The sequence below is a fragment of the Mycteria americana genome, chromosome 4 (assembly GCF_035582795.1).
Source record: "Mycteria americana isolate JAX WOST 10 ecotype Jacksonville Zoo and Gardens chromosome 4, USCA_MyAme_1.0, whole genome shotgun sequence".
Taxonomy (NCBI): domain Eukaryota; kingdom Metazoa; phylum Chordata; class Aves; order Ciconiiformes; family Ciconiidae; genus Mycteria; species Mycteria americana.
The window spans coordinates 32288750-32304662 of record NC_134368.1 but is presented as its reverse complement, the minus strand read 5'-3'; the positions used below and the strand labels follow the sequence as shown (position 1 = coordinate 32304662).

At 40.2% G+C, this 15913-nt stretch overlaps 1 protein-coding gene across 3 annotated transcripts in view; it reads right to left on the bottom strand.

The window, feature by feature from the left end:
• Nucleotides 1-14164: 14164 nt before the first annotated feature.
• Nucleotides 14165-15913, bottom strand: part of CEP135 (centrosomal protein 135) — a 40962-nt gene continuing 39213 nt past the window's right edge. For 2 of the 3 annotated variants that reach the window (XM_075500094.1, XM_075500095.1), the window contains exon 26: nucleotides 14165-14800. In XM_075500094.1, the coding sequence (XP_075356209.1) occupies nucleotides 14779-14800 (22 nt within the window). In that variant the 3' untranslated portion in view covers nucleotides 14165-14778. The remainder of the gene's footprint in view (nucleotides 14801-15913) is intronic. The other variant, XM_075500098.1, reaches the window with a different exon arrangement.

The window sequence follows — 15913 nt, the reverse complement described above, 5'->3', positions numbered from 1 at the left end:
GAACATCAAAACCCACATGTATAAGCTGAGGGTGCCTGTCCTTCCTCCAAACACAAGCAGCGGATGAAGCAATGACTGCCAAAGCTTCTGGGCTGAGAGCAGTATGGCACCGTTCATCATTATAGCCCCCAGATGGGCCAGCGTGGGCTACAAGCAAAATATCTACCGAGCTTGCAACAGGATCCTGAAAGAACAAGAAAAATCATCCCCATTTTTTTCCTTAGCAACTTACAATGCTCTGACAGCTCTGTGAAGTCCGAGTATGAGATTTCTCCTCAAGAATGGTATGAAAAAGTGCCTTATTGTGAAAAAGTGCCTTATTTGCCACTAGAAGCAGAAAAGGGAAGCAAAAGCTCATATCTTTTGATCTTCTTGCCATAAGAGGCAGCTCCTTTTCATGTCATTTGCAGGGTTGGGGAGGTACTAATGCTTCACACTGGGCTAGGTGGGAATTAGGACCTCATCTTTTATGTACATCACTATTACCCACTGAAGCAAAAAACCAAATATTTAAAAATAGTCAGAATTGCAACAGCAACCTTAATTAGATTTTGGTGCCTTTAGCTAAACTTTTCATTTGAATGCATGAAAAATGCTTTAATTAAGCCACCTTCTGCCTCAGTTTCTCCCGATATCTTCCTGCTTCCGCAATAAATGCCACAGATGCCAGAGACCACAGCTTCGTTCAGTACACAGCCATGACTCACACTGAGGACAGATCCACTCTATGCACTCAGTAAAGCTTGGGTTATGTGAGCAAAAGAAAATTCAGTAATATCGGTAAAGATTGAATTAAAATAAATACATACAAAGAGGCTAAATCCTTACAAGGGAACTTTACTTCTGGCATTTCCTTTCTTTCAGTTGCAAATCTGGCAATCCCCTTTGTCAAAAAAAAAAAAAAAAAAATTGAAAAATGCTTCTTTTGCCTCTTTTATTTTGCACACCCACCCAGGAGCAGTGTGGTGAAGTACAATCTTTACATCCACAGTGCTGATCTCGGTTACCTGAGATAACCTAACAGCTGATTGCAGTAATGGGTGGTCATTCTCCACATGAAAAGACCAAGAAATCATTTCTGATGGATCTCCCAAAGCGTGAATGCCAAGACATAACCATGAGCTCTCTGCTAAGGTTTAGAAGACCGTGTAATCTTCAGAAGAAAGACTCTTTGCCAGTTTCCTCCAACCTTTAATTATTTCTGTCCAATAGTCTCCAACATGACTTTCCCAGTTGTGTGATTTCATCTCCCTGGGCTCTTTGTCATTTTCTCCTTACTTGTGCAGTCCCAGTTTGCACTTCTCAAGGCTTCTGGTGTACTGGGTGTCCCTTCCAGCAACCTAACCTTCCACCTACTAGCTTACTTGATATCCTACTCCTTACCAAGTTCCAGTCATCTGCCCCAAAGTCTTAGCCCCCCTTCACATTCTTCATGTCCTGTGTTCATGTACTATCATACTCATCACATAGTCCAGTTTCTTGTGAAATCTGTACCCATGCTCTCCAATCCTCCTCTTCCCTGCGTCACTTGGATCTCAGGTTCCTCCCAAAGCCACCTCGCCCTTTGATCCCTCACACTTTCTGCCCAAGCACCAGCAGAGGAACCACTATGAAAGAAGAGAGGAGTGGATGTCAGTTTTGATCCTAAATGAGAGATTACAGGGAAAGTGCTGAGCCTCTCTGCTCACACACCTGCTCGCTTTGGAGACGTCATATACAGGCAATCCTGCCAGCCACACGTTTGTGAGGGCACAAGGTACAATCTGGTCAACACCAGGGAGCATAGATATTGAGGATTCATAAGGCTAGAAGAGACCTCAAAGAGTAATCTGTTCCACCACACTGCTCCAGAAAGAATTCAACTCTATTTATGTTGTTCCTGAAGAATACTCGAACAACTTTTAATAATGCTAAAATCCTGAAAATCCCAATTCAATTATCTGTTCCACTGCTTCAGTTTCATTAATGCTAAACCCATTACGTATCATCTGGTTGAGCACAGGCCTGGAGAACATTGCTTCACAACAGCTTTGTGACATTTGAAGGTTATCATGTCTTGTTCACCCTGCCACTCTTTCACTGGAGCTGAAACAACTCCAGACCTTTCAACCTTCCTTCATAGGTCATATTTTCTAAATCTTTAATTATTTTAACTCCTTTTCGCTGGATTCACTCCAATTCATCCGCATCTTTCTTGAAGTGTGCACCCCAGCTGGATATGGTGTTACCGCTGAGGAGGACTATTGTGTGGAGCGAAAGTATCACTTCTCGCATCTTCCATGCTGGTGTCCTATCTATACATCACAACACAATGTTTGTCTTTATTGAAGCAGCTCCTCATGTAATCTACCATAAACCACAGCTCTTCTAAAGAATTACGACCCAATCCCTTCCTTATACAGTTGGTAACTACAGTATCTTTGTCCTATTGAATAACCGAATTTTAATTCCATCTCCAGTATATTCACAGTCCCTCTCCGGTTACATGTCAACTGTGGATGTGGCAAGCACAACTGAGGTCACTGTTGAAAATACTCTGTAGTACTGCGTGTTGAATAAAGGTGGAATCTCTCATTTTATTTGCTCAAGTTTTCACAGGTGAATGTGTTAAAACTACAATGTTCTGAAAACATAAGACAGAAAATTTGGGCAGGCTTTCATGAAGATGGTAAAAATGCAAATCTTTGATAACAGGACACTGCCTTAGCAGGATCTGGAGCCCAGATGCAAACCAGAACAACAATACCATGTTTCCAAAAGGTCTTAGGATTTTTTTTTTTTTAACAAGGCAAAACAATTAGTCTAATTCTCAATTAATCATGTGGATGAATTAAAAATTAGCCTGAGTCATAAAGACATGTGATGAACTACAGCCTACATGGTTAAAACTTGCCAAAGTTATAAGCAACAGAAAAGAGGTTTTACAATGGGGAAGCCAGTTCAATTTTGTTGGCAGAAGGTCCCACTCAAGCCAACTATATCGTGCGTGTGCCAACAGATACCCATAGATACCATGGGTTCACATGGGTTTCAATCACTATTTTTCTTTCTCTTCTGGGCCAAACTGTTCCAAAGATCACCATATTTGTACCTTTTTTTTTTCCCAACCCTGTGCTAAAGAGTTTCAGACGTGGCTTTATTAAAGGTCACAGAGAAAGACAGCATGTTACTTTGAAGAAAATCAACTTTCTTTGAAGAGCAACATGAAAGTCAGTATCTTGTATGGTTCAGTTCACTTTAATTCGTTTCATCACGCTCCCTCCACATTTCAACTTAACAATAAACATAATCTCTTACGTGCAGCATCCTCCTGTAGAAGCCTCACCACAAATCACTAGATTGAGCTGCTTTATGAAGCTGCCCAAGTTTGACTGCTGGCTTTCAAAACACGCTGAGTAATGAAAAAGATGCTCAAGCAGGTCAGCAACGTGCACAGCATTTTGCACACCTGAACACTGAAGTGCGAGGAAAGCTTTTACTTATTTGGAACATTTTCATATAGTTTTTCTTAAGGCAGTAAATGTGAAGAAAATAAAGCTTGCATATGTCTTATCATTAAAATGATAAGCTTAACCATTTCAAAGCATCTTTGGGATGTGAAGTATTTGACTTAACCGATTTTACTATATGTGTTGGTTATCACAAATGAAGGCAGTCAACAGAAAAGTTATAACTACCCTTACTTAGCTACATCACTCTGTCCCATGAATTAAGCTGAATATAACAGTATTTTCTTAAATGGCCTTGTTAGAGGCATGAAACTTGTATTTCTGTAATTTGGCATACAGTATGCATATACAAAGGAGAAACGGAACTATGTTAAAAAATGTATTGATGTACTTTATACATTTATAGTAGCATCTGAATCATCTTCACTTAACATGTTGCGCAACAGCAGCATAAGGCATTTACCCAGGATAACATGCAGCAAGATCTTTACATTTTTCTTCCCACCAAACTTAATTAACAAATCACTGTGATTCAGCCCATGTGACACACTGGCGCTTGAACAGGATTAATTAAAAATTATTTGTTACAAGTCAATTTTATTTCCTTGTAAGACTTCATCAATATAAGCGTAAATGCTGAATGTAAAGTATGGGTAAATGCTGTATGCTTCTGACAAAATATATTTTAATTCTTAAACAAAGAAATCATGTGATATGCAATACAGAGAATCAAAAGGAGTGAACGTCCCATCAGGAAGTGATGGGAAACAATAAGTGTAAGGTCTACACAACAACTCATTGTTTCCTAAAGACAGAACTCGCAGAGTCTCCATGGAAACAAACACACTTTTTATCCATCACTAATTGATTTAAATAATAGATTAAAAAATAGAAGTTGGCCCCTCCAGTGGAAGCACTAATGTAATTAAAGTTGACACCGTAACTTTGTTGCCTTCTATCACGTTATTCAAAACCAATGAATTCTATTCTAACATACACTTCATACAACTTTATTAAATCTTATTCAAATACATGGGATCAATGACAATATATAGGTGTTTAGAGCATCTCAACATTTGCATCATGCTGATGGAAGCTATTATGCAACTACATTGCCTTGAGTCTGTTGACTCTAAAGAAATCGACTGTACTTTTCTAACGTGCCAGTAGTAGGCTTATCTATATTTGCTATAAGTCTCTTATTTGGGCCTTTATGGAATAAAGACTGTGCATTGATTTTGAACGAGGAAAAAAACCAAATCCCTCCTAACAATCAGAGTCAGCGATTTTCAAATATGAATAATTCAGAATATGAAAAAAAAAATGTTTCTTCTCTTGGCTTGTGAGGAAAAAAAGTCAAAACACAGTCATTTAAGCTTACACTGTCTATATAAAAATTCTGTTTATGTTAGACTTCATTGTAAAACAACAACTAAATATATTCATATTCATAAACTCATCATCACATTTCAGTCAACACTTATTATGCCATGTATTTCTTATTTAAAAAGAGCTTACCTGACACATCTACAGTAGGAATATATTGAAATAACCCTAAGCTACATTACTCACACAGATATATCAATTTTCAGCAACTGAAATACCTGGCAAAACAGTGTTCAGAGTGACTAACAGGCAAAGCAGAATAAATTGCAAAAGTTATTCTTATTGCTGTAATCAGAAGTGTGAAACTAAAAAGGCTGCTTTTTAGTATCTGCAATTAAAATGAAATACTATTGCCATAGTAACTCTCACTTTAAAAAGTAAATATATTTTGTTTAAGTTTTCAGGAACTGGATGTTAAAAAAACCATTTTACCTGATGCATTACCAATCCGCCACTGCCACTACCTGCATAACCTCACAAGAAAACAGACCAAAATAAGACCTATAAGGAACAAACTTAGGAAAAAAAAAAAAAAGAAAAAAGTCAATGTCTTAGCACAGAACACAGCAAGATATTTGTACTTTGCACCACTGGTGTTTGCTACCAGTGCACTTTAAAAAATGCCATTATACAGCATACAGGAAAAAATAATCATTGTTCATTAGTGTGAAGCAATTCTCTCTAAAATGCAGGATTGTCCAAATAGATATTTGAAAAGGGTCCTTAATTTTAGAACAGGATGTTCTGAAATACTTTTTCCTATTGGAGAAAAAAGACCCAATAACAACCAGCAGCAATCTCTTTGCTACGTGCCATATTTATTAATAAAGATTTCAAGGTAATTCTTGTAATTATCATCAAACTGGGACATAAATAAATACACAAATCACTTTCATATAAATTTTCGATACACTTCACAGTGTTAAATTCAAACTAATTGTTGCAATGAAATACTCAAAACCAAACACAGCCTCTAATCTGATAAAATGATAGCAGCCAAGGAAGAGTTGGATTTGTCAATTAGATGAATTCCTGACCTGGATTCAAACCACGTAAACTAAGTTATATGCAGAACTGCTAACTACTGCCTGTATTAAAAAACATCAATGGCTTTGTTGAAGAAACTCACAATAACATTTATGCCTACTGATTAATGTTTTGATACAGTTAAAAGACTTAATTTTCTGTGCAAGGTGCAATTAGAATTATTTTGGTGAGGGGAATTTCTTGAGCATGCATTACTAAATGCCAAATAGAAGTCAGTTCTGACTCCAGTTTATCACCTTTAATCTGTTAAAATATAGGACCTGCTACGTGTTACTGCTATCGGCTAGCTTAAATAGCTCGGATTCTAAGAAAAAAGCTCTCCTCATACAATTGCTATTCACAGTTTAAGGTAAGTACAGAAAATGTGTTTGGGAATATAACGAATTATATTATCTACAGACCTATTATCGACAGAATATCTGTTATTAGGCCTGTGGCTGCAAATCACTCTTCCCTTCCTCCGTGCCCCCATCCCCCATCCGCCCAACAGCAGATCACTTTCAGTGCCATTATTGTCAGGCATATTAAATTTTCAGGATGCAGAGTTGTGGTTTCCAGGTCTCTATTTACCCCTTGAACTGTGTTTTTAACTGGGCATTTTTACACTTAAAATGACAGAGCAGAGGTATAATGATGTTTCGCATACTACAACTACAGAGAAGCAGATTTGTAACTGACTCTTGTTAATACCGGCAAAATTAATGAAAAAAACCAATCCCTCATTCATTAAAAATCTCTTAATGACATAGAAAAGATTCGTGTTACACGTATTTCTATCTCTAAAGCAGACCTTTGCTAACTGGAAAGGTTGTGCAAGACAACACTTTCCCCTGGAAAATAATATTGCCCCTAGCTTACCTGCTCCGGTTCTTAAGGAAAGGGTACGAAACAGAAGCGAGGTGCCACCGCCTTTCAACCGTGAAAAGCAGCAGATTTCATAGCTCATTAAAACGTCGTGGCACTTATATGATAAATGGCTTACGGGAGCTTAAACAAAGCAATGCTGCTCTGGAGAGGCATCGTGTGAAACAAAGTCATCTTTCTGACAGCTCCTGCTTCTCAGCAAAGCTGAAAGGCTACAGGACTCTCTGGGAAAACGCTAACAAAGGAAAAATAGAGGGAATTTGAACGAACCAGCCCAGGCATTGAATTCCCCGGCAGCAGTAACGTAGCACCTCCCGAAAAATCACAGAATCACAGAATCGTGGAGGTTGGAGAAGACCTTTAAGATCATCGAGTCCATCACCCGCACGCCTCCTTACACCTTCCATGGAACAAAGGCAGCCGAACGTCGGCAGGTACCTACTTACATGCGGTGGTTTTTCGGCTGTCCTCCCCCCGCAGCCGCCTCCGCTCGCGTCGTACCCCGCCACGCTTGCTCGTCGTCGGCATCAGCAAGCGAAATGCCGCACGGAGCAAAAACCGCCTGGGATGGGCGACACAAAGCGGCGCGGACACAGGCGCGCGCCCGCACCCACGCACCCACGCACCCCCTCGCCTCCAGCACAATGGCAGGCGGCCCCGCACGGCGAGCGCTCCCGAGGCACGGCGAGCGCTCCCGAGGCGCGGCGAGCGCTGAGCCACGGCGCAGGCTGGCGAGCCGGGGACGCGGAGCGCCGCGGGAGCCCGCGGTGCTTCGGGCTGCGGCCGCGCTCCCCCCGCCACCGGCACCGCACCGGCCTCTGCGCGGCGGGGGGGGGGACGGCAGGCTCCGTCTCACCTGCTCTCCCTCTCCGTGCGGCCAGAAGGGATGAGCCGGCGGCTCCTGCCGGCGCGGGGTGCCGCAGCAGCCGCCGCCGCCCAGCCCGTCGGATGCCGTCGGATGCCGTCGGATGCCGCCCAGCCCGTGCGATGCCGCCCCCGCCGCGGCCGCCCCATGGCAGCGCGGCCGCCGCCGCTCACGGGCGCCCCGCAGCGCCGCGCCCCGGCCCCTCTCCCGGATCCCTGCCTTAGCCCTCGAACTAGCGTGCGGCCCCTTGCGCCGGGCAGGAAGGGGTAAGGCTGGCTTTACCCGCAGCCAGCGGCATCCCGCTGGCGTTTGCGCCATTTGGCCCCCCGCCGCCCACTGCACTGCCCCAACGGGAGAGCGCCGCAGCGCTGGCTGCACCCCGGCTCTGCACCCCGGTTTGTTCTCATCTCGCAGTAAGACCAAGGTCTGAATCCAGCGCCTGTCTAGCGCTGTAACCAGGCAAATTTTTATCTCCTTCGTTTACTAAAAAATGGGAGGAACTACAAGAAACAAAACAAAAATCGGCTCTTCCCCAACACAGCAGCGCGGAAAACAGCCTTCCTTCTTTCCCACGTCCTTAAAGCCGGTATTTGTATCAGCTCTTCTGGAGCTGATATGATAAGATAGCTCTTTCAATTCAGCTATCTACGCCAAGATTTTGCCAGTGCTGGACACTGGTTTCCCAAGTTTCCCAAGGAGGATGCGGCAAAATCAGATGCTGCACTTGGTTCCATCCAGACTCTGCCACTTTTTGAACCAAAATTGATTATGTAATTCATGATCTTTCACTGCTGAGATAGAAGATGCGTTTTGCCAGCCAGTTCTCCAGATTGAGATGCTCCCTGGACAAAAAGGCCGTACAGCTTTGGATCCTGCCCGCCCCTTAACTTTTTGGCCCCATCAGAAGCGGCCCTTCTGCTATTCTTAAAAGGAACTGGGTCTTACAGAAAAATAACACCCATGCTGGGTCAGACCTAAGGCCATCACACACATTTTTTAATCTCTGACTGCCCAATACTGGATACTTTAAAGGAAGAATGTGAGTTTAGGCAAGCGTTTACTGATACTCTCCCACCCCTTAGTGATTTGCAGCTCAGTGAAGTCCTGAGTCAGAAGTGATATTTGTGCAAAAAACTAGCTGTATGACTCTGGAATACATATTAATTGCTAGAAATCACTTTTTCACCTGCAGTGTTCTGGAGATGACCATGTGCAATCTGTTCCCTTTTCAGTCCCCTCACAACTAAAGCCATAGTATACAGAGCATAGATAACTCAGAAATGAAGCTCATACACCACCAGATCTAGTATTTAGGTGGCTGTTAAGTATATTGACTGCTATCTTTACATTAGCAATCACATATATATATATATTTATATACAAAATATATGGATACAAACCACCTCGATTACCAGGGCTGAATTTTGCAGCACTCCTTTGAAAGATTCAGGGGTTTTGCTGTGTTTTGCTTTGCCGCTGTTGCAGCACTTACACATTTTTAGGCAGTAGTATTGGGTGGTACAGATAGAAAACTTCAAAAGTAGCCACCAGAAAAGAGGTGAATCCAGCCTTTGCCAATTCCTTCAGATCGGTCAAATTGCTTTCTTGACAAAAGTCGATCTTTTCACTTTCCTGGAGGAGAAAATAAACTAAAATGAGATTTTTTTTTTTTCTTAAGAACCGACAATTTCTGGAAAGAGATGCAGTCACAAACCTCAGTAGCAAAGTGACGGATGGGCTTCAGGACCACGTGGCTTTATTAGCAATTCTTTCACTTTGAGTTTATTAGATGTGTCTAGAATTTCTATGGAGAAACCCGAACCTGCTAAGTATGTGCCACGATCGCTAGAAAAGACATGGGCCCACTAGGTGGCACAAATACACCATTTAAAAGCAAGGAGCCAGCCTGGGGGTGCCTACCTCCTATTCAACAGGTTTTATTTATGCATTTACGCAAAGCAAATGGGTACAGATAAAGATTGTACAGACAGCTATAGTCCAGTAACCCACACATCTCTTTTCAAATAAAAACAAGCTCAGATGTCAACGTGTTCCTTTGGACTCAGAGGCTCCATGAAAATCTCCCCGAAGAGCAGTATCTGCTCCTGCAGACCTTGACTTATGGCTGACTAACCACGCTGCAACTCATTTCTGTGTTTGCATTCAGGAAAATACGGCTGTCCTTGCTCAGCGGTATTAAAGCCGAGGAGAAACAGCCACTGACATTCTCATTGTTCCCACTTTCTTTCATCTGCCCTCATGCCATTCTCGTTAGTTTAAGCAACAGTCTAATTCCTGCATCATCACCTTGAAATGGGAAAGGACACACCACTGACAAACCTGGTGGAGCACCTCTGCTCGGATGATGCCGAGCTAGCAGCACACACAGGTGGGCTGGCAACTATCATGTGATAAATTCCAAACCTCACCATTTACCTGAGCTCTAATGTAGGTAGATCTAACAAAACAATGGCAATACAATTATTTTCATACTCATAATTTTTAAAAAGTCAAAGATCATAATATAGGTAATAAGGGACAATTTCACTACAGCTGGATAGGCACTTACCTGATCACATTAATGTTAGGGAAATTTCCCAGAGTCACAGAATTGTTTCCCCTCTGGAGACCGTCTAGTCCAAGCCCCTGCTCAAAACAGGGTCATCTACAGGCAGGCTGTCCAGGACTGTGTCCCACTGGATTTTGAATATCTCTGTGGATGGGGACTCCACAACCTCTCCAGGCAGCCTGTTCCACTGTTTGACCACCCTCATGGAAAAAAAAGCATTTTTCTTATGTTTAAATGGAATTCCCTATATTTCAATTTGTGCCCATTGTCTTTTGTACCTTCCCTGGATACCACCGAGAAGAGACTGTCTCAATCTTTTTACTCCCACCCATTAGGTATTTCTGTACATGGAGATGTTCCCCCCCGAGCCTTCTCTTCTCAAGGCTGAACACCCCCAGCTTGCTCAGCCTCTCGTGTAAGAGATGCTCCAATCCCTTCATCACCTTCGGGGCCCTTTGCTGGACTTGCCAAGAATGTCCATGCCCATGTTGTACTGGGAGCCTTACAGAAGACAGCGTGTTTGGGGAGTTAGTTATCCTGGGCAAGCCCTGCCTGCTCTGCTGGGCACGAGCAGCCCGTACGTGGGCATGGGTGGCCGCTGCGCAGGGAATCTGCTGGAGCGCCCGTGCCAGGCTGTGCTGCGCGCTGGTGGATGCTGTGACAGAGATAATGTCGCAGCCTGCCTGAAGCCTGCCAGGTTTTTGCCTTGTGGCTGAAACAGTGCTGATAACACACCAGTGTTTCAGCTGTTGCTGAACAGTGCTTGCACAGCATCAAGGCTTTCTCTCGCCCCTCGTTTATACTGGAGGATAGGTGGCAAGACTGCCGCTCCAGGAATTAATACTGCTGCAGCTATTGTGATCCAAAGATCTTGTTGCCCAAGAAGGGTCAGAGGATGAAATGAAACTGGAATGCCTGTATGCCTAAAGCTGAAAGACTAGGGTACCAAAACTGCACGCAACTGGTTTCTTACACTGGGAGCAGAGAAAAAGAGGAAGTGTAAAATTCTGTCCCAAAGAATGGTTTAAAAAAACCAAAAAGTCTGTGGTCATATGGTTTCATTTAGGAATAATAGCGTTTGAATAGGTCAGGCTTGCCACATGTGCACCAATTTTTGTATAAAATATTTTAAATTGAAAGACTGAAGCCCTAATCTTAACCTTTTTTAATCAGCATCACATAGGAATCTCAGTGTTTCTCAGATTTAGGGTGACAAAAAAAGAACAAATTGGGTTTTCCAACTGAACCCTAGAATTGCTTATTTAACTTTAGATTAATTATCTCAATTTTAGGGACATACTGTAAGACAAAAAAAAAATTAATTCTAAGAATTTCTTAAAAACACATTATGATAGGTTTAATTGAGCAATTTAGGTTTTAATAAATGATAAAAACTCTCCTTTTATTCTCTCCAGACTACTCTGCTTCCGACAATAAACAGCCCCAACGATTATTGCTTCTCCTTTATTATTTTTCTAATGTTATTTTTCCCCCATCCCCAATGTCCTGGTTTCAGCTGGGATAGAGTTAATTTTCTTCCTGGTAGCTGCTATAGTGCTGTGTTTTGGATTTAGTATGAAAATGATGTTGATAACACACTGATGTTTGAGTTGTCGCTAAGTAATGCTTACACTGGTCAAGGACTTTGCAGCTTCCCATGCTCTGCCAGGCGCACAGGAAGCTGGGAGGGGGCACAGCCAAACTGGCCAAAGGGCTATTCCATACCATATGCCGTCATGCTCACTACAGAAACTGGGGGGAGCTGGCCAGGGGGGGCAGAGATGGCTGCTTGGGGACTGGCTGGGCATCGGTCGGCAGGTGGTGGGCAGTTACACCACTTGGTTTTTTTTCCTGGGTTTTGTTCCTCTCTCTCTCTCTCTCTCTCTCTCTCTCTCGTTGTTTTTCTTTTCATTACAATTTATTATGTTATTATTATTATTTTATTCTATTCTATTTCAATTATTAAACTGTTCTTGTCTCAACCCATGAGTTTTCTTACTTGTGCTCTTCAGATTCTCTCCCCCCTCCCACCGGGGGGGAGGGTGAGCGAGCGGCTGTGTGGTGCTTAGATGCCGACTGGGGCTAAACCACGGCACCCAACTGCAGATAACAACAGAAGACAGACAGCTTGAGTATTCAGACTTTTCCCATGACTTAATGTCTGCCCCACTCTGCTTTCAACTCACCCCAGCTGAGTACTAAAACAGGTTGTGAGGCTTCCATGATCTTTTGATCTTCCAGGTGAGGACAGCACAGAAGCTTCTTGGAGCAGAGTCCAGGAGAGTCATGTTAATATCCCGACTCACAAAGGGCTTGTTTCATCCATGACGTACACGGTGGCCCACAGATTTAAATCTTCCACAAATTTGTGCTTGTTTTGTACTTCATGAAATTAAATACTTGATTATAAAGAAAAGTTGTATAAATATTACTTTTCTTTTATTCTAGTTGCTTACCACAATGTATATAAAATAATAGTAACATAAGGTAAAATGACAGCTTTACTATAGTCTGAATATTAGTAATGTTTTCGTTTTAGAAAGCTGCACAGGCTTCGGTCACCGAAATGATACCAGTTTTATTATACCACCTGTGCTCAAAGGTCCCCTAATTCTTCATAACTGATATTCATGTAAGAATTACTATTAATTGAAGTGTTATGTTTTTAATTGTAATGTCAAAATATACATCTTTTGGTAAGATGAAATACAGTATTTTCAATAAAATGGAACATTTGCTTTTTTTTAAAATTCAGATTGCAATTTAAAAGGGTTTATATACAAAATAGGGTTTTTAAAAGTCACCACTGAAGACATCGAGAGCAGAACATGAGTTCTTTTCTCATTCTTACTGAACTGCTTCATCCTGAATAATTAACATCAGTTAGCATCAGTGGAAACTAGTGACTTAATTACAAACAGTATTAATAAGTAAGTAACATTAGAGACGACAATCTCCCCATTCCTGTAACCGGCAAACGAGAGACATAAAAAGTATAAGATGCACCCACTTTAAATAAACAATTCCTTCCAATGGCTCAGAAGCCTAATGTGGTACATGTATTTTCAGGTACTTCTGAATGGGTGTTCTAAGTTGTTTTTAATTAGTAAAATTTAATAAGTATAAACACATTAAATAACAAAACTGACAAAATACAATATATGAAAAATAAAAAATATCTGTATGCTTGCAACAGCAATTATTTATCTATGAATATATGCAACGATATTTCCAGTTAACACAATATTCTTTACAATTTCTAACTGTAACAATCTTAGTGCAAAATAGACAAAATCTAAAATAATAATAAAAATTTTTTTCCATGTAATTTAATATGTTGTTTACACCTTAGAGATGCTTGTAATGTTAGCTGGTAATCACAGTTTTTTATTTAATCAACATTAGGCAAGCAGAACACTACCTGTTGGCCAGTGCAAGGATGCACAACAATACATCCTCCCACTTCTAGTCCTCTGCATGATACCTATGGATACACACCATGTCAACCTGAATGGCATGTAATTATTAGAAAACTGTATGTTCTTGAATAGAAGAATGATTTGATATACAATTATCTGCATAGACGGACTTTAAGAGCATATCGTAAGATTGTGATTGCTAATCGCATCATACTTCATAGCCTAAATTTGAAATGCTCGTCTGCTAAATACACCAGATATTTTAAAGATTAGTTCTCACTGCATTTATCTAATTTGTGTGTCACAACATAAAGGCATGTGTCACCTCTCCAATAGCTTGAGCTTAACTGTGTGAAGGATTCCAGATTTTGTTCTGATCTTTTAAAAACAAAATTTGAAAAATATCTCCATATATGATTCAAAAAATTGACTAGAAAATACTTTAGAATTGATTTTATAATATTTAAAGGATTTCAATAAATCTTTAAAAATAAGTTTTCTTTTAACTTTTTATTTAATATTGGGATAATATTTAAAATGCAATTTCACACAAAGATTAAACAAAAGGAGATGAGTAGTTGTTAATGACAAAAACATTAATAAAGAATAACTGATATATTTTTTTAACTAAGAAAAGGTACAGTAAACAAAATGAATTCACAAAAAATAGATAATCAATACTTTTAAATACCACGAAGAATGACCTGTAAACAGAAAACACTTGTTAAAAGCCCAAACATAAGAAATCGTCATGAGTATAAAACATACACTGGCTCAGCATTTTTAAGACAATTGTGTATGTTATTCTGTTAGCTCACACTAAGATGAACAAAATTCTGTAACTGTATGAGATAAGCAAACAGAAATAAAATAGTAAAATGAAAACAAGAGATTGTCATATCAAGTACTCTTTTTCTTCTTACAATTATTATGTTTGCAAAACAGTAACAAAACTTAGCTGGCCTTGATACAAAACCCCGTCAAACAGCCAGCAAAAACCAGTCACCCCAGCCAGTGGGGAAAGCAGAATTTTGCAAAGTTGATTACTTCACTGGTTCTCAGAAATTTCAAAGGTAATCACTGATTTGAAGAAAACAGAGGTAGAATACAAGTCAGCCTTCATAATTTTCAAAACAAAGTCCTTGTAACAAGGTAATGCTTCAGTTGCTTAAGTACTGGTTATTCCTTGAAGCTCACGTTTCTGGTGGAGAAAGAAAAAATTCAAAATAAAGCTATTATATTTTACTAATGAATATTAGGATAAAAAGTAATAATTAGATTTATCCTCCTCATATTATCTTCTGTTATTCCTGAATATCAGCTATCAGCATATTCTAAAACTCTACATTCAGTTCATTGACTCATTGCTCAAATACTTAAAAAAGTAAATGTGAAGCGAGGAGGAAGAGAAAATTTCTTGAGAAGATTAAATCAGATTAGAGAAAAAGACAGTTGTAACAGTACAGAACAGTAATTACAGAGTACATTTTACTGTGGTAAGCTCCCAGGAAGGAATAAATAAGTAGGGTAAAAGACAGTGATACTACTACTGAGATCATTCTAATGTAATAATCCATTGACAGGTTTAAAAGGCAAGATAGTAAAAAATTAAACTGCATATGAATTCAGTTGTTAAAAAACACTTTCTTTAAAAATACATACTTCATGAAAATGGGATATTTTCTGATAAGATATGGTACAGAGCTGTCATTGTTAAAACTAAGTACACAAATACTAGCATAAAAATAGTTCACTCGTGGTACTCTTCAAGTATAGCAACTGGACTATTTTTATTGCTCTTGGGACTCACTGTAAAGCAAGGAAGACTAAAGACAATTCTCTACTGATGATACGAATTCTCAGAAATATATTACGTATCATTATCTCAGTCAAAATGTTGATTTGCAATGTAACAGGGTTTGCCTAATGGTTCACCAGTAAAGCAAAAGTCATAACTGCTGTTTCATCCCCATAACTGCTGTTTCATCCCCAATATCTCATTTGCTATGGTTCCTTTTTTTGCTTTGTCCAAAAACTCAGAGAAGAAGAGAAAAATTGCTGACAATGTGGATCATGCCATGCTGACCTCAGTTCTCAGGAAACCTGTGTTTTTGTTAACAAAAGTAAGCTTAAGAACAAGCCATATGTATTTACCAACAAAATCAAAGTTTAAAATCTTATCAGTTTGGAATTCTGTTTCTTGGAGTTTAGCAGTTAGATAACTAGATTCATGAGCTGTTATAGTATACTATATAGCTGTTATAGCACACCTATTTCCTAAAACAATCAGTTTTTCTCTCCCTGTCCTTCCACT